The 26,185-nt window shown below is 36.1% G+C and overlaps 1 protein-coding gene across 10 annotated transcripts in view; it reads right to left on the bottom strand.

Moving 5' to 3' along the window:
* BIRC6 (baculoviral IAP repeat containing 6) overlaps positions 1-26,185 on the bottom strand; it is a 155,914-nt gene that overhangs the window by 114,810 nt on the left and 14,919 nt on the right. For all 10 annotated transcript variants that reach the window (XM_071739197.1, XM_071739202.1, XM_071739199.1 and 7 more), the window contains exons 3-12: positions 23,478-23,615; positions 22,940-23,133; positions 20,909-21,020; positions 19,495-19,577; positions 18,142-18,364; positions 17,878-18,038; positions 15,918-15,976; positions 13,394-14,788; positions 4,730-4,879; positions 1,662-1,887 (exon numbers count right to left, since the gene is read on the bottom strand). In XM_071739197.1, the coding sequence (XP_071595298.1) occupies positions 1,662-1,887; positions 4,730-4,879; positions 13,394-14,788; positions 15,918-15,976; positions 17,878-18,038; positions 18,142-18,364; positions 19,495-19,577; positions 20,909-21,020; positions 22,940-23,133; positions 23,478-23,615 (2,741 nt within the window). The remainder of the gene's footprint in view (positions 1-1,661; positions 1,888-4,729; positions 4,880-13,393; positions 14,789-15,917; positions 15,977-17,877; positions 18,039-18,141; positions 18,365-19,494; positions 19,578-20,908; positions 21,021-22,939; positions 23,134-23,477; positions 23,616-26,185) is intronic.

Below are 26,185 nucleotides of genomic sequence, written 5' to 3'. Positions count from 1 at the left end.
ATCAAAATTTATTCTGCCACTCTAGGGAAAAAACCCCTCTGTTAGGAAATCTGAGACCAAAACCTTAGAATCACTCATGCCTTTCTGCTGGCTTGGAGAATACATAGCCCAGTATAAAACAGAGATTTGGCGGTTGTTTTTTTTATGTCTGAGTATTCTCACAGGTATCGTGCAAAGCATGGACTGAATGAAATCCAAGGAGCAAGCTTTCTGAAAGACAAACTCCAGGCATTTGGCTTAAGTTGGTTTAAGTTAAAGATCTGGTACCAAATCAGAAATTAATAATAGTCCAGTTTGTCTGCAGGAGTGTCTTGTCATCTGTATGTTGCATACAATGCATATGCCCGTACTGAATTACAAATTTTACTTGTTTCTTTACTCATGTGCAGTTTCACAGAACCAAAAAAAAAATACATTAATTTACCTTATTATTTTCTCAATATTTTAGTATACATCCTAAGTACCAGTTTTCCGCTATGATCTAATGCAAGTTTTTAGCAACTTCTCTCACCTTTGAAACTCTTCTAAATCTGTAGCATCTTTTTAAAGAATACACAAATCTGTCCTAAATACTAATATGTCACCATCCTCACAACTACAAAATATTTTCCAACACACTTCTTCATCCCTTTTCTAAGAAGATCTCAACATCTTACCTCTCACTACTAGTGAACTTTGAGCTTCAGAAACATTTCAAGAGTGTAACAATACAGAGCCCATCTTTTTAAAATGTATTTTCATATATGTCAGCATAAGAATAAGATGAAAGAATAAAATATTTCCTGTATGACTTCGGGAAAAAGCCAAGAAACTCAGATACCATCAAAGCACATTAGGAATTCATGTACTTTTCTTAAAAGGATTAGTCCATTTTAATATTTTAGTTATACTACCACTGAAGGTGAACTACTGGTATTTAGATAATTCATAAGACAGACCACATTCTGCCCTTTTTTTTTCTTTTTTTGTTACACAGCCTTTGAAAAAAACCAAAGACTGAAAAAGAATGCATGTAGCATAATGCCATTCTTTAAAACACATTTACAGGATTATCTCCTATCTACTTGAGAAACAAAAGAATTACCATATAAAATTGCATTACTCATCCATCTAACCCCATAATCCCACATCTTGACAGGAATCAGTATGAGACACTCGAAGAGGAGAAGTTAAAAGGAAAGGAGATATTAAGGACCAACAAAATCACCAGAATTCAATAATTTTCTTCCAATATAATTTTGAGCTAAGAGCTAATGCTGCTCTCAATCTTAAGATTGTATATTCTACCCTATTAACAAAGGGATTGTGATTTAATCATCTTCACCATGACTCATTTATTAGCTGTCAAAGTTTTCCAGTACTAAATCAAAACTTCTAACTTTATCTCTTTAAATTCCTCTTTCGTATAAAGACTTAGCTTGACATGAACAGACATAACTCCAGATTCTATCAGATTCAAAACTTGACTTTTCAATCTGTTTCATGATCAACTAACACAAATCTGACAATCTCACAGACCCATGTATAGGGATTACTACTTTTGAAAGAAGACATTCTTAAACTTGCACACTACATAAAAACAATTCAATTGCATGACATTTCTGATTGTACCAGCTATACAACAATACACATGATCCTTTTTGCACAATTACCCTTCCTACCTGTCTGTTTGTAGCTTCCAGGTTCGAGTATGCTGAGCTGCATCCCCATGATGCTGCTGATGCAGATGCTGAGGATGTCGCCTTTGCTGCTGCTCTTGCTGGACTTCTACCCAACAGGGAGGGACTGTGGCTGAAAACCTTGGTGTCAAGGTCTCAAAACGGGTCAGTTCCACCAGGGACGTCAGTGTTTCCAGGGAAAATGGCTGATCCACCAAAAGATCAACTCCTGAATAATTACAGAACATACACAAATTACTACTCAGGTATTTTTTTTCCAGAACGCTATAAACAGTTTGAAATGTATCCAAACTGATATAGGTAAAACTAATAACATATGACTTTTCTAAAAAAAAAAATAAAACCAAAACAAAAGCCCAAAAACCAGCCCCCCCAGCAAAATCAAACCAAACCAAACCCACACACAGGAAAAAAAAAAAAAAAAAGACAAAAAAAAAAAAGACCAGAAACCAAACCAACCAGCCAAAAACCCAACAACAATCACAAACACAGCCAACCAAACAACCTTAGCCTTGAAGCCAGTATCCTTTGAAGACAGGTCATGTGGAATAAATTTCCTAACTACTGTGAGCTCTGAACATGCTGTCTGGGATTCAACCAGAAGCATCAGGCAAAAGTAATTAAGCCGATTAAAACATTTTAATATCTCTGTTGACTCAGAGAAAAAAAATACAGGAAAGTGTTACATTTCATGAAAACAGACATGGATTTACTATGCAGTTGTAACATTCTTATCACTGTTTAAAACATTACTTTGGCACCTGCTTATCCATATAAACTTGTTTTTATGGTGGATTACTGGAAAGTTTTGAAAGGCTCCCAATTTATCTTTAAAGAGAGGTAAAGGAAAAACAAACAAGCTTTACATAATGCACTTAGAAGACATGAGCTGTAGACACATATTGTATTTTCTTGGTTTTATATTCAAGTTTAGTCCTGAGGAAACAAGGATATTGAGAAAGCACTGAAATAAAAGGAAAACTTGATGGAAAATAAGACATGCATTATGTTAATTAACATTTCAAGTGTTTTCTCTTAAAAATGCATTTTGGAGAAAATCTGTTATTTGTCAAGAAATGATGTGTTTCAAAAGGATAAAGTGAAGTCCGAACTAGAGACTATCTTGCAAAGGAAGCCAGGATGAAAACAGGATAGGAAGAAGCTAACATCCTCCAGCTTGAAATTAGAGAGGAATATGCAATTCTTCCCAAAAAGTAGAGAGGGTCAACATGAAATACCCAGTCAGGCAGAAAATTCCTTCTCACTGCAACAACTATGAATTCTACTTTTCAGTCTAGGAGGCATGAAAATGCTGAGGAAATTAGAAATGCTTTAGAAATTTAATTTCAATAATACTGCAAATGCCTTAACTTTTTTTACTTCCAAATGTGAATCTCGTTAGCTAGATGGCACTGCAATAAGAATTAAGATCATAGCTCAAGCTATGCAACAATTCCAGCTTTGAGTAGACAGTACTTTCTTTGCTTTATTCTCTCACTCCCCCTCCAAAAGAAACAATTACGAATTCAGAGCTATCACATGTAATGTGGAATCAAACCCTAAGCTGAACTAAGGACTTAATTCTCCAGTGCTGTCAAGTATACTTCGTTTCTTTTACAGAATTACATGTTTTTTTGTCTTGCAAAAGTGAAATTTTGAAAAAAGTTTTAAACTGTTTAGAAAAGTAACAACCTTTTTCAATTTGCTTCTAAGAAAAAAAGCCATTTTGCATACTCTGCAGCTGCAGACAGATATTCCCCACCACACACACAAAATAAACATGACTTTTCTTAAAGTCATGGCTACATGAATGGTTCATTTCCAATAGATCACTGCTTAATCTTCATGCTTTATATAAATTTATTCTTACATTTTATATTGCTGGTCATCTATTCCCAGTATATTCCTATTTCTGGCCCAACAGACATGACCAAAGCCTCTAACCTCCAACTCAAATAAAATAAATAAATAAAAAAAAAATCTCTGTTTCTATCTTCAACAATTTTGGGTTAAAACAAAACGAAAAAAGTAATGGCTTCACAGTTCCCTCACAAACAATTCCCTTTAAAGCAGAAAACAAAGACTATATATACACTTTAAAAATCAACAAAATCAACAAGACTCAAACCTTCCTCAAGCATAACCAGCAAAATCAGATTTGTAGAAAGTTATGTACACTAAGTATCTTTGATGGGGGCTCAAAAAAGATGGTGAGGCCCGTGCAAGAGCTTCCATAACCTGCATACTCCCTGCTCTTCCTTACAAGCAGGGGAATACCTCACATTTTTCCCCTTCTGCCTCAGTATAATAGGGAACAACCCTCTCGCCCAACTCTTTAGTCTACCCAAGTGCACCAGGATACTACAAAAGGCAGCACTCTGGTGCCAGAACTGGTATATGAGAACTGCAATGAAAATAAACTGCAAATACTCTGAACAATTATTTCTTGCTGTCCTAAGGCAGACTACCTTTGCAAGAAGGAATCTATTAAGCAAATGACAGCAGTATTTGGACCTGGCTCAATCCAGACAAAATGCTAAAAACAAAAATCCAAGAGTTCACATTGTAAGCTTAATATATCAACAGCAACTGCACTGCCTGAATATAGAGAGCATCAATTTTACCACGTGCAACAATACTTGCTGAACACATTTTGTAGTTTTATGAAATAGACCAGTACAACTTCAGCACAAAACTTTATTTGCAATTTTACGTAATGAAAATATTATTTTAATTACAAATAAAGAGCTCATGCCTATTTAAACGATACACAATTATCTGGTTTTCCCTGTCTGCCACACTTAAAATAACATGTACAGATTGCAAAAACAATCAGTGATACAAAAGCTTCCTTTAAAAAATATCAGAACCTGCTGAAGTGTTATGCTTATACATAATCAGCTATAGACATATGGTAACTACAGAAATTCAATTTCAGGCATCAAAGAAGTATAAAGGAACATGCTGCTAAATATCTCAAAGTCATATTAACATGCAACTTGCAAAAATTACAAATGCATTATTCTGATACATTTAAACATGCAATTTACCTGTAATGCCTGGGCTAGAAGGATTAGATAAGGGCTTGGTGCCTTCTGATGACTGTTCTACATTTTTAGAAAGGGATCCATCTACAAGTATATCAGCTTCATCTATGTCATCGCAGGTCCCTCCAATCTGAAGGAAATGAAGTTCTCCACCTAAAATCGTCACAGAAAACAAAAGAAGGAAATTTAGACAGGCATACACCTAAATTCAACTCAGACAGCAGGCCTGTAGTTACAGTACTACACAACTGTGACAATAATTACACTGGACCTGAAATCAGTAAGATTATAGAGCAATATTCATTTTGCTTCACTACAACAAAAATGTTCAGGGTTAATGCAAAACAGAACTACAAAAATAATGATGCCAAATGTGAATTTTATGAAAGAAAAATAAGTGTTAGGGAAGAGAAGGATTAAATCTTGAGGAAAACCCAACTGAAATGCAAAATAATAACCATTATGACATTTTCCATAATGCAAACAGAGTAGTCAACTGAAGGCCTACACTACTTCATTTGTACAGGCTGCATATATTTCCTTTTAAAGGTCAATATTTGGGATTTGAAAAAAATTATTTCCCCACCAAACTCTCAAACTAAGGGGCTGTTCACATTATTTCATAAGATCCAGAGTAACAACAGTGATCAGGTCAGCAAATGTGATAGCAAGTCCAAAATTTTCAGTGGACACAAGTTTCCAACAGAAGCTTGAAAACGTTTAAAGTTACCCCTTATTCATCACCACAGATACACAGATTAATTTTGTCATTTACAGTGACATGTAAATGACATGCTTAATTTCAAAGCATGCTTAAATTCAAAGAGGGCTGGGGGGAGCAGAAGGGGCAGCAGTCTTAGAAGCTGCAAACACCCTAATCATATGATTTCAATAGAGAGGAAAGGGTCAGCCTTCAGCAATTTTTCTGGAAACTGACTACAGTCTTTCAGTACCTTGACTAATGTTATCACAAACCCTGTTATGCAAATTATCCAGGTATTGAGAAACAAACCCGAGATAATACACATAGTAAAAACCCAAGAGAGAAACATGATCAGCAGGTGCATGTTCTCCACTGTGAGGGGTGATGGGAGCAAACCAGCCAGTGATAGAGGTGCAGGGAGGCAGAGCGTGAACATGTTGGAGGCTCAGAGCTGGTACAGGGGTTTTTCTGGATCTCTGTAAGAAAGACCTGACAACAAACAGCTTAACAAAACAGCTGTTTTAATAAGACGAAATAAAACCAGGAAACTAATAGCTCAAGTGACCTCTCATTTGAGGTCAAAAAGAAGAACCTCTCCATAGACAGGTTCTGTGTAATGTGCTGTGGAAAAATCCACCCAGGGTCTGTGTGATGCCGCACAAAGGAACGGCTCCTGGCATCTGAAGGGATGTGAGATTTCCTTGCTACCTATGTTTCTCTTTTTACTCTAACTTAAACAGCTATTTCATTAAGCCATTTCTGGTGAGGCATTTATCACTGAGACCCAGTAAGAAGCCTGTAGTGTCCCTTTCTCAGCCCCAATCCACCCAGTGTATAACAGTACATCCCAAGAGTGGAGGGGGTAAAAGGTATTTCTAGCAAATAGCACTTATTAATAATGTGTTTCCTAGAAAATAAACATCTCACAACTGAGCAATTTCCCTCAAACAAAGAGAATTAGGGACACATTTGATAACACAGACCTTAACAGCTTCATCTGGTAAAAAGCCAAACCTCAGTTTGTTTCACATTATGTTTACAGCTCAAAGATCAGGGATCAGGATGATCTCAACAACCAATACCAGATAATCTCCTGTTCTGGAAAGAAAACATACCCTCATGCAATGGAAGTTCAACTTATTTCCATCATCTGACAGTTTTATGGCTCACAGCAAGAGAAAAGCTAAATAACTTCAGAACTTGTTAGGAATTTTTAAGGGAAAGTTATGCCAAGGTCTTACTTATTCTCCAGATGGTTGGTTTGGGTTTGGTCTTAAAGAAACAAAATTTTGGTTCTTCAGCCAAGTTTGAGTTTCTGTCACTAAATAACAGCAGCAAAAAAATCCTCACCATTTTCATCCATACTACAACAGAGTCACAATCTCTGCATTCCTGAAAGATCCCAGCACTTTTCCAAGAAAAATTCTACATTAAACTTGAGACATCTCACATCCTCATATTTGTTTTTAAAAAGCTTCTGTGAAGAAGTTTATTATGAACTTCAGTTATACAGTACTAGACTATAAAACTATTACTGATTGTGCACACTTCCAAAACCCTATACACACCTTTGCTTCTGTACCACAAAGGAGACATTTGCTCTCATAGAATATCCAAAGGTGACCTTTTGATGAAGCATGCTTAATTGTTTCAAAGATACCATAGTTTCTATAGTCAAACGCCAGGAAAATATAAAAATTAAAAAAAAGAAAAAAAAATGCTGCTGCCTTTTTGGTGGTGTTTTTTTCCATTACTCTTGGCTCAGGGCATGCACTACTATGCTGAAACAGTGACTCATTCACTCTTCTAATTCCAGCCAGGTAGCAAACACCATAAGCAGTAGCTTTTCTGTAGACTTCTCTGCTTGCATCACTTTGACAGCAGTGATAAATGCTTCTGTTGAACCACCAAGATGATACAAGAACTGACACTCAGTGATCACAAAGGAGAATAATTGGAAATCAGCATCATTATATTTCTTCAAAATAACAGTTAACACATGCAAAAGACAGTTCTGAATTGTATTTAAAGTCTGCAATTTGCTTAAGCTCAAGAACATGGTGGGTTATAGAGACCACAAGAATCATAAATCCATCCAAATAAATCCCAAGCTTCACCCTGGCAAAACAGTTACAATTTCCAGGAATGTAGCATTGGCACAAGTTAGAGAAATGTCAGAGATAAGGCCACCACTGTCAAAGCCAATCTGGTGGAACGCTCAGTATCCTGAACACATCCTGCACTCTGGCAGAAGCCTGGAAGAGCAACACAACTGTTCATAGCAAATCAAAGCACAAGAACGTACTTGAGCAATACCTGAGTGGCTAAAGGAATTAAGAAAAAAAACAAACCACAAAAAACCCCATACCACACAGAAGTATCCACTAAACAACTTCACAGTTCTCCTCATCACACCACCGGGCTGCAGAGAAGGGCTTAGCTCTAACCATATTAGTTCAGAACACTTGAAAAATGTCCTCGAGAAAGCTTCCCCAAAACCTCACTTCAGCAGGATTTACACTATTCTTGGAGATTTCAGCTGTGAAAATCCATCCTGGCTTATGTAAAAATAGAATGCACTTGAATAGGGATAAGTGAAAGTTACTACGCCTAGCAAAAAGTAATTAAATGCACTATTATGGGATGAAGAAAAATCAGCTAGCCAGCAGTTCTGTAAGAGCAGCTCCTGTGAGTCACAGGATAAACTGGATTCAATTTCCTGCTCAAAAGAGCAAATATCCCACTATGTATATGCACACATGGTATGTACAGACTGCAGAGCTCCTATGGAATTCTGTTCCATTCCAAGACATCTGTAGGATCACTCTGCCTGGTTTTGAGTATCTCATCAAGAACCATGTGGACTGACTTGCGCTGCTCTTTAGGGAGGGAGAGCAAGGGCTGGTTTTTTTTCTTCCAAAGGCCCTGAGAAATGTTTAAAAGGGAGATATACAGCCTCAGAAAACAAGTAGTTGGAGAAGGACAGTACTAAATAAGCTCTGTCTTCCCTTCCTTTTTGAAGCAATTTCTTTGCTATGTTCATAAGAGACAGTAGAGCAATAGTGACTCCAAAGCAACAAAGATTATACAGGCTAAATTCTAGGGGAAAAAGAAAAAAAAAAATCATCACCAAGGACAACATTCTCCATGTTGAAGAACTTTGAAAACAAGCTTATGAGTACTGTTCTTCAGAATAGGTAAGTTGAATTGATTATGACTTGAAGATGATCTCTTAGCATCACTTCCAACACTAATTCCAACATGAAATAAACTTGGTCTCTCCCCAAATCTATTAGACCCCATTGTCAATGAAGGCAGAAAACAAGAAACACTGATTTGATTCCTGAACTTCAAAAACACAAAACACAAGGCTTACCAAGTCTAATGACACAGAAGGCAAAACAAAAAAAAACCCCACAAAAACAAAACCAGAAACAAAAACCCCAACACAAAAAACCCAAAACAAAACAACAAAAAAGAAAAAACAGGAGAAGTACAGAGAGTAATAAAAATAAATACACTACATACAACTCAAGAGCAAGAAAGGAAAGTGCCATCCAGTTCTGCCTGGCCTGCAACTAGAAATATTAAAAAAAAAAAAATCACTAAGATACATGACGTACACGATGGGTTACATGCAATGTTCATGGTCTTCTTACAGCTTCCAACTCTGGCTAACTCAAGACAATACCCAAAAGAACTGGCACAATGCTAGGAATTGCTGCCAGTTAGAAGGTGATCATGGAACTTTGGGGCTGTTTGGTTTTGTCTGTAGGCTCTGAAGCAACATAGGCAGAAAAGAGAACTGCTGGGAAAAAAAAGTGCACTAAAGCTCTTCTTTAAGATTTAAAAAAAAAAAAATACAAACTTCCAAATAATAATTACATTGAAAATGTAAGTAAATTAATTTAAGGAACTACTGAAGAATCACTTATTAAAAATCATGTTGATCTTCTGTTGAGAGATTTTCTGCTAGATGTAAAGCAAAGGCAAATACCAGAATATTTGATGGGACACAATGGGGAAATGATTTACAGCAAAATCTTCACTCAACACAGACATTCAAAAACTACATCCGGAAAGAATTAGACTGCAAATTTCAGGTGAGCACAATCCAGGAATGCTTCACTCACTAGAGGGAACAACAGCACTCCGATTGTGCACATTTTAACACCTACTTGACCACCCAGTCTGGGTGGAAAGTACCCCAACAACTTGTATATTTCAATGCTACACTTTGTGTGGGATTTGCAAGAAATGCCACCTCATTTTCTGACTTGCTAATATTTCTTCAGAGAGCTACACCCACTGAAGTTCACAACTTGAAAAGGGAGAACATCAGTAACAGTGAAATGTAGAAAGCTTACAATTCTTAATGCTGTTTTTAAACATACTCTGAGAAAAAAAAATATGTACAATTTTTAAAACTGCCAAAAGAAAACACAGCAGAGATTTGCACCCTTATGTTAGATAAAAAAGGAACTTTTCAGATATGCCTATTTTCTCACCTCATTCCATATTCTAAAGCAAAGTCCAACAAAAATGTATTAATGGCAAACACTGAGCTTAGCAGCTAAATTAAGGAAACAATCCAAACCAAATCGAACAAAAGAAAAAAGCAGAATGCATATTGCATATAATTTTCTTAGGCAATTTTTTGTAGGACTGCAATTTAAATAACATATAATAATGACATGGACATTGAGATATAAATAAGGTGGTGACAACCGTAGCTTTGGAAATTTACACATCCAGAAAAAACTTTATCTGATTCTCTTAGAAACCAGGTAACAGGCTTCAAATATCATTAAATGACCACCCTACAGCTGCCCCTCTATTATAAAACAATACGTGTCAGCTTAATGCAAAGTGGTATAGTAAAGAATTTACTTATTCTGGATGCTATAAAAGCAGATTTTAAGCTGTTTTATATTAACAACACAAGACAAAACAATAAACTCCCCATATGATAACACAAAGCACTACTAAGGAGATATTAACTATAATCTACTTTGGCCAATGGGATGAGAAAAAAGCAAAATACAAAGAGATTTAGGTCGACTATGTTTACTTAACTTAGGTCCACTATGTTTACTTTACTGGACACAAGACCACACTTGCACACTTCACTCCTGGAAGTTAACTGCAGGTAAACTCTGTTGAAACAGCAAAGCACCTGAGCTCTATAAGAAGAGTAATGATTCTCAGCTCACAAAGATGGATGATGTCAAATACAGGTCTGAAACATCTTTACTTAAAACCACTCAAAAACCTGAAACACCCATTTACACAGAGATTGCTCTTCAGTTATATCTTTAATTGGCAGGTCTGGAAGAACATAATCTACCAATGAAAATAATGTCAACAAGCTGGAGCAGCAGAAAAAAAAAGGCTATTCTGCATTCAAAACTGTCACTCATTATGGTATCTATTTGCCTACTCCTACCATCCAAGCACGTGAACAGGAAAGACTCTACTGCTTATACTTGAATAGTTTTCCAATAACTTCAAAGCATTTCAAGTGCTTATAGGTGCCAAATCTTCTGCTTAGCACTTTCACTTAAGTCCCTGCACTAGAAAGTACTTGCTAGAAGGATTAACTTTAAACACATCACTGAATGTGGCTATTCTGCTTTCAGTATGTCTGGTCTTAATGCTGCCAGGCTTCAGGCACCAACCCATGTGTTATAGTAAGCATAGAGGAGCCTCAAAATTATTTTGGATGAAGCCTAAGAAAACTGCATTAAAAGAAAAAAAAAAACTAATCTGCTGCTGCCTGACAGATAAGCAAGCAATTTTACCTACTTACAGCAGAACAGCTGAAGGATGGTTATGAATCAACACAACAAAAATTATGTAAAATCTATTGCTTACAATAAGTTATTCAAATGTACAATAAGATACAGGATTAAAAAAATATTAATAGTTGAAGGGGGTTGTTTGCTTTTTCTTATAGTATTCCTCAATTTTATGTGGTACAGTTTATAAACATGTAAGATCAACTCATTCTTTATAAAGTTTCATAAATTCTGGCATAAACATTAGGACTCAGGCTTCAGATGTCTCTAGTATTAAGACTCTGCAACCCAGACTGCTAATGGACATTGATGCCTTAGTACTTATGATGGCTTGGAAACTTAATTTCTCAAAAGTGAGAAAAATGACACTACGAGGTTACAGATATGTGAAAAAAAGGAATAGAAATTGAAACCTTCTAGAGACATTTAACAATGAAAATAATGAATTCTCAAGTTCATTCTAGTTTTGTTGCAGAGCATAAAATCAAGTTCTAAATGGGAGTGCAGCTGGTGTAAATGAAAATAAGAATAATCAATGAATTAAAAAAAGATTTATCAAAGTACTATATTCAAAAAGGAAACTTGAGGGCAGAGGGATATCTGTGGCATACAGGACTACAGAAGAAAAAAACCTGAATTCTTCATCTTAAAGGCAGCAAGAACAAAATAAGTCACAGCAAAGCTATTTATAAATTGCTAGATGGATATTATAGCACTCTCAGAGAGAAAAAATACAGAGATATTTACAGAGAAAGCTGACTGATGTGCTTGTCTATTATAAGGAAGATGAAGTATCCTCCAGTCAGTAACAGAGATGGTGGTTATCTAGGCAGAAGACATAAATGCTCCTATGCACACAAAATAAATGCTCCCAAGTGAACAGACCTTTTTATCTTACACTCAAGGCCCCAAAACAGGTTCAGATAATACTGAACACTGCAAGAATATAATTACCACACACACTATCATGGGATGGGAAAGAACTGTGCATAGTAACAATTAGCCCTTTAACTTTTATCATTAATCTTAAAACACAAAAAAGACAGAATATATTTTAAGAAATAAATAATAGCACAATTTTGTAGGGGAAATAAAAAGAAACAACACCACTGTAGGAAGATTTGGGTGTTATTTTGAAGGAGACTGCAGTTTGATCCACAAAGCGTAGGCAAAAACATTTTGACAAGGATATGATATATTAACATTTCTCAAAGGCAATTAACCTTTCAGAGTTTCATTTTAACTAGGGAAAAGCATACGTTATTAAATAAAGCTAAAACAGTCTAATAGACATTTCTTCAAAAGCAGCTACCAAAAAAGAACAATCTAGTACACATGAACATTTCTATTGTGAATCTGCAAACTTCAATACTAATTTACACAGTCCTCCTAAGAGCAGTTGTTAATATGACAAGACTATGAGATGAGGAAATGTGTCCATTTAAATTCTTCTAGTAACATTCAACACAGTATCAGCCAGAGTTCATCTGAAATGTGTGAACCATGCCACCAGCTCAGTCCCTCTGACAGGCCAAGCTTTTCCACCTGAGCTGCATTCAAATGCAGGAGAAGCAGACGGGACATTGGAGCACAGAGGAACTCAGCTGGATGACAGCCAGAGCTGCTTCCGCTGCCCCAGTACAACACAAAGAAGCAGAGAGGTGTGTAGCAGTTTAAGGATTTCTATGAAGTAGCAGTTGCCTGGACTCCAGTTACATTCCACTCCTGCCTCCCCCCTTCCCTCAAAATGACATATTCATTCTGAAAAAGATGTTGCATATAAAGGCATTGTCTTTTCTACATTCTTTATATTGCGAGTTACAGACATGGTATATACTTCTGAAACATCAATCTGCAGCATAGAAATAATTACACACAAGAATTACTTCTATTTGTTTTGGATTTAAGAAAATCTGTGCCTCTACAAAAACAAATTTACCAGTACCCCGGATGTACCCACAAGATATTCCCATTATGGAGGTTAAAATCTATATTTAAAATGGAAGAATTAATTAGAGTTTGTCCTCTCTGGAACACAAGTAAATGGTATATGAATTAAGTAGAATTCAACTATTACTATTTTGAAACTTAGATTCTAACATTCTACAACATAATCCAAATACAATCAAAACAAGCATGAAAAAAAAACTTTTAAAAAAGTCTTACCTTTGGTACATGCACATAATCTGTCTGTGCCCGAACAGTATATCACAGAGACAAACATATCTGGTTCCTCAGTGCCCTCTTTTTTAGGTGGCTCCACTTTGGCCAGAATTTCAAAGTTTGAAAGATCTAGTATTTTTACATATCCACCCTGAGTAGTTATTACCAGGTGCCCAAGAGTAGAGATCTCAGATCTTCTCTCTCTCCCATTGCCATTTTTAGAAGTTAATTGTATTTCCTCTACAGGCTCCTCACAGTCATCCTCTCGATTATCCAATATATCTGGTGGGAGCAAAATCATTGAGGTAATTGTGTCTTGGGGGTCTTTGATATGCTGGATTTTTACTGGTTCCTCCTCTAAAGTAACTATTCTAGTGGCATAATTCATCTTATAAAGCACTAGGTATCCACCACTAACACTTCTCTGTTCAGGTTGAATTATTAAAGGAGTTGGTACATCTGCTGGTGACTCATGCTGGATTACATCAATACTTGTGCCATTCACTACAGCAAGACTTGATTCTAGTTCTCCCTTCCTTCTATTACATAGCGCCGAGTTTAATTTATTTAAATTATTCAAGGCCTCTACTTGATTTATTGCACTCAGAGATTCAACAGGACAAGTCCGCAGTCCTACTAACAAATGAACTCCATCTGCACAAGGAGTGATTGAATCTACACACAGGTTCTCCTCCTCTGCAAACTTTGGCAGACGCAGGCACTGAACCAAAGTCCCAGGCTTGGGGACCATAGAGCTCCACTTGTCCGAGTCCGGAGAAGTCAGGTTGGCTGCAGCATCTGCAAACTGCTGAATGTAAGTCACAGGGGGGTCCTGTAACAGCAACTGCTCCTGACTGTCCAGCTCCATTTCAATGATCTGCGGAACTGTGAAACCATCATCGTGTATACTTTTACTCATAATATTGTTCATCTGTGAAAAGAGTTTTCCTGCTTTTTCATCAGACTCCTTTATGCTGTATAGCAGCAATACAGGTAAAGTCCTCCTTACCAGAGGGGAATTCAGTTCTGAATTAGTGCAGGATTCGTTGTCGGTTGATCCCTGTTCCGAGACACTCTCACCTCGAGTCCTACTTAAGCCATCCAGTGACCTCTGAGAGTTACTGCTAACAGGAGAGGTAGCAGGTGATTTGTATGTTAATAGACCTCCAGCTAGCAAACAAGGAAAGGGAATGTTGTGTTGTTCTAGATGTTTTTCCTTCATCTTTTCACTTTTACAGTTGGCTAAACAAGGATTTGCCCCAAGTTCTTCTAGATCCTTAACCGTGTCCTCCAGAACATTTGCAACAATTTCCCACTGAAGTTTTTCAGGTTGCTGAAGAATGCTGAGAGCTGTTATATCCAGGCTGACTTCCATAGTTTCTTTTTGTGATGTATGCCCTTTAAAACAAAAATGTTTAACATAATATATGTTCAAATAAAAGGAATCATATCTGCATATATTATGGACTTATCATCATAATTAACAAAAAAGTAAATGGTCTACAGGTACAGTATGTTAAACATTCCACCTGTTCAAGATCTGATCTCAAGAAGCAATAGAAGAGGCCCAGAACTAGTCCTTCCACAAAGACTAATGGTTCTCCTAATTTTATCAACAAAAGTGAAAGTAAGGAAAACAGGACATGAGCCTTTGTCACCAGTCTCCCAGGAAACAGCATTATCTTTCTACCAATTACTCCGCTTAGGCTCGACCACCACACTGAAATCCAACTGATCTAACCAACTCAATTCATGTTCTGCCATATCCTGCTCCCCCTTGCTCCCCCTTTGCTCCTTAACAATCCAGTACCATGAATTCTGCAGATTCATTTTCCAATCTTAGTTGAAAAACATGTCATTACACTCTAAAACTTGATACTTCCCAAGATCTTTGTTAACATTTTTGCTGAAAAAAATCTATCAAGTCTATTTCCTTATTTCTATGCACGTTCTTTTTTCACCACTTCCTGATCCTCAAAGATGTTAAGCTAGGTTATAGAAAACAATCATTTCTCTCATCAAAATTTCTAATTCAAACTCTAAGAAACTTATACACCACCACCATGCATAGTACTGTTGTTTAATCAGGAACAGAAATAACTCTGAAACTGTAAACCCACAGGGAAGCAATCAAGATACAGAAATTCTCTCTGGCAATTTCCTGAATTTAAAGAGTTTTGTACAGATATACTTTGTTTCTGGTTCCAAGTAAGCTCTCTTAATTTGGTTTGTGTGTTTTATTGACAGCAAGATAAGCAATGCTTGTTGTCAAATTAGACATTTATTAACCAAAGTAAAGTATATCTTTTCTCCCGTATGTAACCTCTCCACCAGAGTGACTTAAATATTGGCAATACTTTCAAGGTCAATCTTTTTTTCCTAATACAGTGAATGTATTATCATTTCTCTTTTTTCTAAATCAGTGACTATAATCTCCTTTGCTTTTGACAGAGCCTGTTTTCATAGCCTGAGAAGAAGAATTTTCTTCCTGACCTCTAATCTATTACGTGGATCAGATAGAACCTACCTGTCACAGATTCTGATCTGGAATGCTCTTCACTGTCTGAATCCTCCAGCAGATCATCACTGAAAAAATTAAATAAATGCACCAATGACACCATGTACAGTGTAGCTGCATTCCTATTTTTATTTAAATCAGAAAGAAAAATCTGGTAAAAAATGCAGTGTGTATTATAATCTGGCATATCTTTTAGTCAGTATTTTACATTCATTGATGCATTGGTCTAGACACTAACAAAAGTTTGGTTTTTTTCCATCATCAAAGCAGCAGACCAGCTTCCCATTTGCCTCATTCTACTATTGTATTTCCAACAATTCAGAAAAATGGAATTCAAATAAAAGTCTGTTCTTAGGAATTTTTACAAGAAAAACAAAACCAACCAACCAAAACCTCCAAAACTTGATAGCATGCTCTTTTAAGTTCCTAAAATAGTGGCTGAAAACTGATGCTACCAGACTGGTCTTCAGTTCTACCATGGCGATTTAGTAGCTGGTACAAAAAGAGTGTATGAACAGTGTGTTGCTTTAAAAAATATTAACAGATTAATAATTTAATAAAAAGGGATTCTGTTCAAGATACGTCTTCAAAAAAACTAGGCCCTTCTGGTAGTTCTCAATATACATGAAGCTTTTATGCATCTGGCTTTACCAATATAAGAAATCATTTCCTATTACAGTCTCTTTACACACAGGAAGAACAGTAATGCCTTTCTAGCTTCAGGTAAAATACTCACTGCACCAAGTTAGACTCCCAGATTTCAACAAACCAGATACTTCCTCCTCATGCCCAAAAAACACATCTTTTTTGTGTCAAACCTGATTAACCTTCACTTTGTGATATGACAGCAACAGTTCAAGACTTTTAGTTAATTCCAGTTTCCCCTTAAGTGCAAAAGTGACAGTAAACTTTATACAGATTAAGTGAAGTGAAGGATGCTTAGCTGTGAGCAGTATGATGGTGCTGATTGAACTGTCCTTTAACCAGTTCTTCAAAATGGCTTAAATCTTTACCCCTTAAGGAGCTTACACCCCTAAAGCTACAGGAAAGGTTCAGCCCCCAGCAGCTGTTAGGCTACACATGGGTTACCATGATGTTACCTGGGTTTCTACAAACCCTCTTCAGAAGCCTAAGCTTCATGTTTGCTCTGCACCACTGCAGGAATGACACCAAGTTTAAAACCAAAGATTTCCTTTCCTGTGCATGTAGAGGTACTGTTACTTTCTGTGATGCTGAATTTTAAGAAGAAGCATTCAGAAAACTAGCAAGACTCCCCACACTTTGTCCTGGGTACTCCAACAATTGTTCACTCCTTTGAGTTTTGGTAACAGTTTCCAGTAACAGGCTGCAGGAAGCATAAATGAAATACTGCTTTTTCTCACATGACACTTTCTAAGCACTGGCATACCTTTTAGCCCCTTCTAGCTTATCTAAAAGCTAGGGATAGCGCTGTCTGATTGCTTAGAGTCTGTATGCCTGTGTTAAAGGTACAAAATGAAAGCAATTCCTAGCATATCCACATAATTTATTTTCAAAATGACAGAATTAGAAACTACAGAGAAGTGATCAGAGAAAAGCATGTTCCAGAAGTCTGTGAGTAGCCTGTACTCTCAAAACTTGAAATTCATCATCCATAATTAAAATGAAAAGCTGTTCCAAAACTTATATTCCTGTCTACTTTTCCTCAGCCTCTGGAACATCAAAGGGCAACAACGAGATCTAGTGTATCTCTCTTAGGGGAGTGTAAAAACTGAAATAACAGGAATAAAATGGAAGTGGCTGCAAAGATAGGGGTTTAGATTATTTGGTTTTTAGAGTACTGAATTGTGAACACAGTGATTAATAAAAGTTATCTCCATGAAAAATATAATCTTACCAATCTTATGTTTCACACAGCATGACTTAATTAAACAGCATTTACTACTTACACATCAGCATTTCATATTTCTTATTTTCTAGATTGGCATACCTGTCTCCTTCTAATTTTGGTATATCTGAGCAGCTAGATGAATCTTCTAGCCATGCTAGTGTTGGTCTCCTTGAGTCAACCCCTGAGCTCTGTTCTCCTGATAACATAAGTTGCTGCACAATAGCTGGATCATATGCATTGATCTCAAATTTTAAGTGGACCTGAGAAATAAAAACAAAAAAAAACAGAAGATGTACTCAATTTAAATCAAAATATGCTTATTTGGTAATTAGTTAATAAAAACTGGTTGTTTATATTGTATACCTTCATAAGTTTGGAAACATCCCATATGCAGATCTTTCCTCGTTTTGTTGCAGCAGCTAGAAAATGAGGGCAACTTCCAGATCCAAAACAGGCTATTCTGTCAGTGCCATCTGTGCAGGGAAATTGTGCTGGACTTGTTGCCAGTGTGACTGAAAGAGGTACATTCTGAGTGTGCTCACCCTTCACAAATGGGCAGTTTGGGGAATGTCTCTCATGTTCAGACCTTTTCATATTAAAAACAAACAGAACAAACATTGATTTCCTACTGCGAAAAATATACACAGCAAACACAAATTCAGTCCTTGAACTGAAGCTGAAACTTTACTGTTTGAACTGTATTACAACCATACAATAGAGTTTGGAAGTTACTAATGCAAGTTTCCCTGCTGTTTCTCAATAGACTGTATTAAAACCTCTGATCATTTAATGGATATTCATATTCAAATGGAGGAATCTACACACCATGCTCTTAATATAATTAGTCCATTTTTTTAAAAAACTGTTCTACAGGCAGTAGACCATGATGTTCTCATGAAGAAAAGTGTGGACTGAATTATACAGAACATACATTGGAATTCCAATGTTATGAGATACTACTGTAAGCAACCCTAACATGAAGCAACATCTTGTTTTTAGTTCTACATTCATACTTAGGAAACTCAAATACATTGATCAAGAATCAAAAAAAAAAAACCTTCTAATCTCAATATATATTTAAGGCAGAGATGTGGCATAGAGAAATCACAGTACTACAGAATGTTTGGAAACTAAGAAAGCAAAGGAGGAGACAAGAACTCTCAAGATTATATTACAAAGAAAAGTTTCCAGCAACTTAGAGATCTGATCGTTCAAATAATGATTATAAATTATCATATAATCAAGACAAAAATTACGCTGAAAATCCTTTTAAAATAAACATAAGGTCCTGCATTTCTGTCACTATGCACAATTTTTGCTGATTCAGGACATTACTAATGGATTTTGCAATTTCAGGCAACAGGTAAGTATACACTGCATGGACACTGCAGTATAGGAAGTAAAAAAAAGTCAATTACACAGACATTGAGTTTAGATGCCTGCAAAGCAAAGCAATGTTGGATGCCATCTTTGTAATGGAACAACTCAAAATGAAATAGACAAACTAAACTAACAAATAAAAACAACTACAATTTATTGGGTATTTTGTTTATGCAGAAATTTGAATTCTATGTCTTTTCCATGGAATCTTTCTTGTCAGTGATACTGCCTAAACTCACCAGAAATCCCACTGAAATCATGTTGATCTTTTTCCTTCAAAGATTTCTAACCTCTCCAATACAAAATTAAGTCTACTCTAAAGATCATTCAACTTACCAAGGTTCATCTGTAGGCTCCCAACATACCAAACACACACTACAGGTAAAACACATGGCTCTGTCATCTCCTGATGAAGCAGGCTATGAAAATAAGAAGAAACACTTGAAACTTGTATAGTTACATACTACAAAACACTTGAACTAGGTGAACAAGTCTTCTCCTTTCTAGTGGCACAGCAAAGCTCCACAACAAATGTATAAAAGGCCACAAATTACATCCTATAAAGGATGTATTTCACATATAAAGGATGCATTTCACGTTTTAAAAAACAAACAACACCAAAAAAACCAAAACACTCCCAAAAAACAAAAAAACCCCAAAGGGTTTAGTGTGGGTATACCACACTAGTATAGAAAAGATTCAGAACGAAAACTGGATTAAAAACACATAGGCAGAGAACAGAACTCAGCATTGATCTTAAATTTTTTTTTTTCCTTTGGAAAACATTCACAAGGTTAAAAAATTGTAGAACCTCAGCAGAATAGCTGTACATCCCCATGCCTTAAAAACCCAGGTAAAACAAAATTTTTTTATTATGCAATCTGGTGGAATATAAAGCATTCTACATCACTCCTCTGCAAAGAACAGTTGTTAACAGGTAAAGTAACAGAGAAAAAAGAATAGAAATTTCCATTCACTAAAAATTTACCATTCCTGTGGCCACATTTCAAAACATTGAGATATGCCTGGAAATATGCAGATCCAATTCTAACATACAAATTCCCCACCTTTCTACTTCTGAACATACTTAGAAAGTCCTCCAAAAACTTAACCCACTTGCATCTATCAGGCTTTGCAGCTGACATAATGGGGCAGACAGTATCGATGATATGCTGAGCCACCACTATGTAAATCCATACCATTAATGACTTTTTTAAGAGTAGAAATAATTTCAAGGAATGAAAAACAGAAATAAGCAAAAGTATTGGAATAAAACCTAGAGGTTGCACTTATTTTCTAGGCTTAATTATTTAGTAATGTCATCTAGGACAGCTGTTTGTTACAACACAGTTTAAGTCCCACTGGTATGATGAGAAAACTCCAATGTCAAGCTCATTGCTTTTTCTGCTTTATGTAAAACATCAGAAAACACCTACTGAAAAATCTAATGAGAAAGATTCTGTGTTACAACCAACCCCATCTTTATTATTTTTGTTTAATTCAGATCAATTTGTTACTAAAAGTATTTATATGCTGAAGCTCAGAACAGTATTTTCTATGATCAAAACAGCAGCAACCTCAGGACACAGAAAAAAACCTGAAACCTAGAAAAAGAGCTGAATGACAAACTTTTTCACTATGGCTTTTGAATCACTGCAAGAAACAATCAGATCAATAATCCCCCCCAACAACTTTTTTCCCTGCTCCCCGAACCTTCAAATATGGAACAAATACCAAGAACAACTTTTACCTGGTGATAGAAGCCAGCTTGAGCCATAGGATCTGGCTGTGCCCACCTATAACCTACATGAGGCCATGAAGTGAATGTCTCCCGTCTGTTGGCTTCACTATACATCAAAGACCTAGGAAGGTGAAAAAATCTACATTAACCAAAATTGCCACTTAGAATTTAAAAAGTAAACTATGAGATATTTTCAATGCTTTTGTAGCCATTAGAAATACCACAGATAATTATCTATAATTTATACCTAAAATTATCATTAATAATCACAGAAAACCTACAAAGTTCTCTCCCCTGAGTGCCTAAAGTACGTTGCCAGCAAATGTCCAAAAGCATTACAAAAACCTATAGGCCTTAAAACAAAGTATAATAAAATAGGCTTCTATGTAGCCTATTTGACCAACCTACAGAAAATAATCAGATCTCTAAAGTTACTCTGTATTTAAGGAAGATGCAGAATCTAGCCCAATAGAAGTGCTACAGAGTTGCACTTAATGGGACAACTACAGTAAAAATTTGGGTTTATTAGCTGAACAGATATAAATATTTAAAAATATTTAAGTATTTAAGTAGAGTATTTAAAAATACTCTAAAGTGATATTTTAGGCTTAACTTAATACATGGCACAAATCCCCCAGCGTTCATCACATGCTGCATACTATTATACTTAAAAATTATAAACTATTAGGTCACAAAATATCAAGTCCTCTGCAACTCAACATCTACAAGGAAAGAAGATCCTGTCTTTTCCACCTCCACTCAGTGTGTGCCCCTCATCTGAAATAGTACATAAGGAACAACTATCAGATTTTTCCTTGTTTATCCTCCATTACCACCCCAAGATCTAGTGCTGCTAGATGGAAAAGTGCATCACTTCATTTCCGCCCCTCAGTTTCAAATTTTACTGTCTTATAGGACAGTTTCAACATTTCCTACCAAGGAATTAAACTAGTCTTGGAGCATGCAGAGAAGGGCTGTATTAACTTGAAATTATATCATCTTGAGAGACAGATCTCAGAGCACTGTAATTGAAAATACAATGTGGTGAGATACAGGTAGACATGGTGTCTTGAAGATGGGAAGTAAGAAATAAAATCAAGTTTAGTAAATTATTTGAGCTGTAAAAAATGACAGTATGTTTGCAAAACAACACTTTTATAAAAACTTTCAAGAAGAAATTAATTTATAGACTTAGAAGATTCATCAGTATTTTAACTGGTCTTGGCTTATGAAGGTTAAAATAATGGGTTACTCACTTGAGTACACATTATCACTTGGATCAGAAAGATATGAAGCAATAGTTTGAGGTAAAATTTTCTCTGACTTCAAACACATAACAGATGACTAGAGTTTAGAAGCAGCACATACGTATTCTGCAAAGGTAACAACTTCCTAAACTTTGAAAACACATAACATGGGCATAACTCTCATGTATGAAGGAAAAGGAAATGATTTTGTGATGCAGCATAGTATCTATGCTTCATCTTTGGTAGAAAAATGAGTGCTCTCTTTGCATTCAGCAGAGGCATCCAAACACTCTTAAAGCTGTGCAGTTTCTGAATATCTTAACACTGCAGTCTTAGTAAGGTTTCAGTCTTAGTTTGAGTAAAGCCAGTAATTTAAGTCACTAGTCATACACACATGACTTCAGAAAAATCCAAAACCCAACATGATGAAGAGTAAAGCCTAGGTGAACACATCACATTAGCATGTTAAAATACCACCTAGGGACCTATATTTAGTGATGCAATAGTTATCTTTCTTAAGGTGTACATCAGTAGTAAGAGAAAAGTTAATTAAATTTATCTGGCATTAAAAAAAGAACCCAAACAAAAGAGTCCCGTGGCACCCATAAAGGTTCCTCTAGGTTTAGTAATATGGATGGTGCATTGTGCATTAAACAACTAATTAGCAGTGTGTGTAACAGCAAGAAAGTATAGAATAGGACTAGTTCCTTTGGCAAATAAATTCAAGCCATCAAAGAGCTTACATTGGTATAACTGAGGAGTCAAAATGATCACTTATTTTGTCTTAATATACCTGTCCACAGATCGACCAGGTCCCACACCAAGTTCTGGTCGTGCGCTGGGCAAGAGGTAAGATAACCTATCCATCACAGAGGATGCTACAGGTAAGGCAGCAATATTTTGATTTATCTTCTTGAGTTCATTTACAATGGCACTGGCGACGGACTTCAAAACGTGATGAGGAAGGTGGAACGTAACCGTTGCCCACTAAATTAAGAAAAAAAGTGCCTTGTTTATATTCTTAAAATTATAAGATAAGAACAACAAATAGATCACAAAGGTATCAAAGGCAAAAACAAATGCATATCTTGGCCTTCTCTTGATTTCAAGAAATAACACAATAATGGACACACAAAACCAACATAAATATAATGCAAGTCAATTTCTTGCTCAGTTGCCTTTTTTACGCTCAGTTGCCTTTATTAGTGGGATTTATAAGCAAGAAACAAACTTACTTTGTTCCCTTAGCAAATTAAACTTCACACAGGGGAGCTAAGGAACACATAATACACACTGGGAATCCACATTGGACAACAGAGACAAATTCTTACCTTTGCAACTTTATGATTTGCTGCTGTTTCATGTGAGGTATTTTTTAAACCATCCTTCAGTTGTGTAATGAATAAGTCATATCCCTCTGTGCTAGAAACATCTACTTTTTCTATGCAAGCAGATAGCAGCTGCTGAGCCTAAAATGCAGATGTACAGGAGAAGTTAGCATCCATGCTGAGTAACTACAGATAAGAACTACAGCTGTTTCATTACTCTGAGTAATGTAATTGGTCATATACTTCTTTATCATAGATCAGCATAATTCCCATGAAAGACCCAGAGTCAAGTAAGTTGTTTCCAATTTTACTATGTAGGCAAATCAATGGATAAACTTTTACTTCGGTGACAGTAACTGCTACAAGTTCCCTCAAGGACAATATTACCACATGTTAAACAAGTTAGTGAAACAACAGCTAGAACATACATTAAAGCTGAGCAAAAAGGAGACCTCTACTGCCCAATGCTTTCCCTTCAAAAGGATTCATTCAGCTTAAGGACAAAAGTGAAAGCAAGAACAAGGCCTTGTCATTTTTCTGAGTAGCTTTGTATCCTTTAACTAATCAGAAAAACAACGCTGCAACAAAATTAGAGATAAATTACTTACAATGGCAGCATAATGAAGCTGAAAAATGAGGCAGAAAAAAATGGATAGTTTTGAATCTAGAAATTCTCAAGCCTCAGAAATAACATTATCTAGAAAAGAATACCACCAACATCCAGTTATAGTTTTGGGGTTTCTTATTTCCATGTCCCATCTGCTTCTACGTTGTCCCTTTGTCTGATAACTTTTAGATTCACAGATATTTGAGATTTACAGGTAAGCTTTATATGCAAAGCACTGAGTATTCTGTATCTTTTGTTAGGTGGCCTAACATCTGAAAAACATTATATGAAATCTTTCAAGCCACAAATACAGGGAAATATTTCCCAAAGGCAACGTCCACCCAGTCCTTTGAAACTGGCCACAAACTGCTCCAGAATGGGCCAAATGGCCACTTGGTTATATCTGTGAGGAATTCAAGGGAAGCAAGACAGAAATAAAGCAAGACAGAAATAAAGCAAATCAGTCCTCTAACTAGGGCTGTATCTCTTTCTCAGATTTCAATAGAAAGACAGTTACAATTCTTAGTGTTCTACAAGGAAGTAAAACCAGGCTGTATTATAACTTACTAATGCTGCTGATGAGCAATGCATACTGAACTACCAGCAGATCAATCATACAAAAAGACTACTGCATTTAAGTGCAAAAATCTGCAGACAAGTTCTGAAGACTAACAAAATATCAAGGTTCTTGCTTGGAGAAAGGCTTGTGATGTTCCTATGATGTAAGAGGTGGACTGATGTGTTTGTGTGATACTTGCTGATTGTCTCCTAAAATTTTCTGGGGTCTGGGTACCTCTACTTTCAAACTAAAAGCAAGAACTGAAGACTGTTAATGTTTTTCCTCCCACATCACTGATTTGGCCATGAACTCTCCAAATCTGTTCCTACTGAGCTATATATAGTGTTTTCTACAGAAAGTAATGCTTTATTTTAACCTTGAAATAAGGATCTGTAAACTCTTCAGAACCCAAGAATCACTTGGGTTCTAACCTTTCTAGAGTTTCTGAAGAAACTCTTTAGAACCCAAGAATCACAAATTTAGAACTAGTATTGGATCATGTGAGACTGCAAACCAGTAACAGCAAAACTTATGAAAGGAAATGCTGACCTATGTTAGTCTATTCACACATACCAAGACTGGGGTTACCAACAAAGGGTGTAAAAATTAAATTCAGGAAACCCAGAAAGCTCTCTTCAGAGACCTCTATGAAACAACATTTTATAGCTATTACCCCTACTCAAGACATGTAGTTGAAAACCCCATATGTGACAGATATTCTTGGTTCATAATAATTCAGTCCAATTCATGGTAATTCAATACTATTATTCAATACTCCAAGAGCACAAAAGTATTCTAAATGAATGCTTCAGACAAGTTCTTGCTGGTGAGACATCATTCAGTGTAAGTTTATTTCCCACAGAGGTGTGTGGGAAGAGCTTGTTTATAGAGTGGTTTAAAGATTTGGAATTTGGATCTAGTTTTGGTTTTTTTGACTGTAAGCACAATTCTAAGTAATTAGTTGCAGATGCTTGATGCTTTTCCCAAACAAAGAATTAATCTCAGTTGTAATTAAAATTGCTGTAGAGATTTAGTACCCCAGTTCATTACTTTATGACCTCTAAAAAGGTGAAGCTTCTTTCCTTATCACCAAGTATCTTAGAATAGAAGCTATCTCGTATTAAGCAACATTTGAAAATAAGAATGTACATGCTACCTCACCCAATAAATGCTGTGCTAGCTGAAAGTAAACCAATACAACAAAATCCTCACACTCTAAGCAAAAATGTATACATTATATTCTCTTAAAGTGATATTAAATGCTTGGCTATAGTCCCAAACCAGAAGGAATGACGTTAACAGCTGCAGCAGTCCAAACATAAAGGGAAGCCTCAAAAAGTGTCAGCAAGGAAAAGTGGCCAACCAACCCAGCTAGAAAAGTTAGATTCCAGCATTAATTCTTCACATGTAGCAACACCACAGTAGCCAATTTTAATTGGTTTGGGTTTTGTTTGTTTTTATTTCTCCTCATGAAAGCCTAAAACAAAAAAATTCAAGGATGTCTAGCAGCCCAGACTGACTTCTAAAAGTGCTTGTAGACTCCAT

Source organism: Heliangelus exortis, chromosome 3 (genome assembly GCF_036169615.1).
Source record: "Heliangelus exortis chromosome 3, bHelExo1.hap1, whole genome shotgun sequence".
Lineage (NCBI taxonomy): Eukaryota > Metazoa > Chordata > Aves > Apodiformes > Trochilidae > Heliangelus > Heliangelus exortis.
Note: the sequence above shows the minus strand (reverse complement) of the source record. Positions and strands in the feature narration are given on the sequence as shown.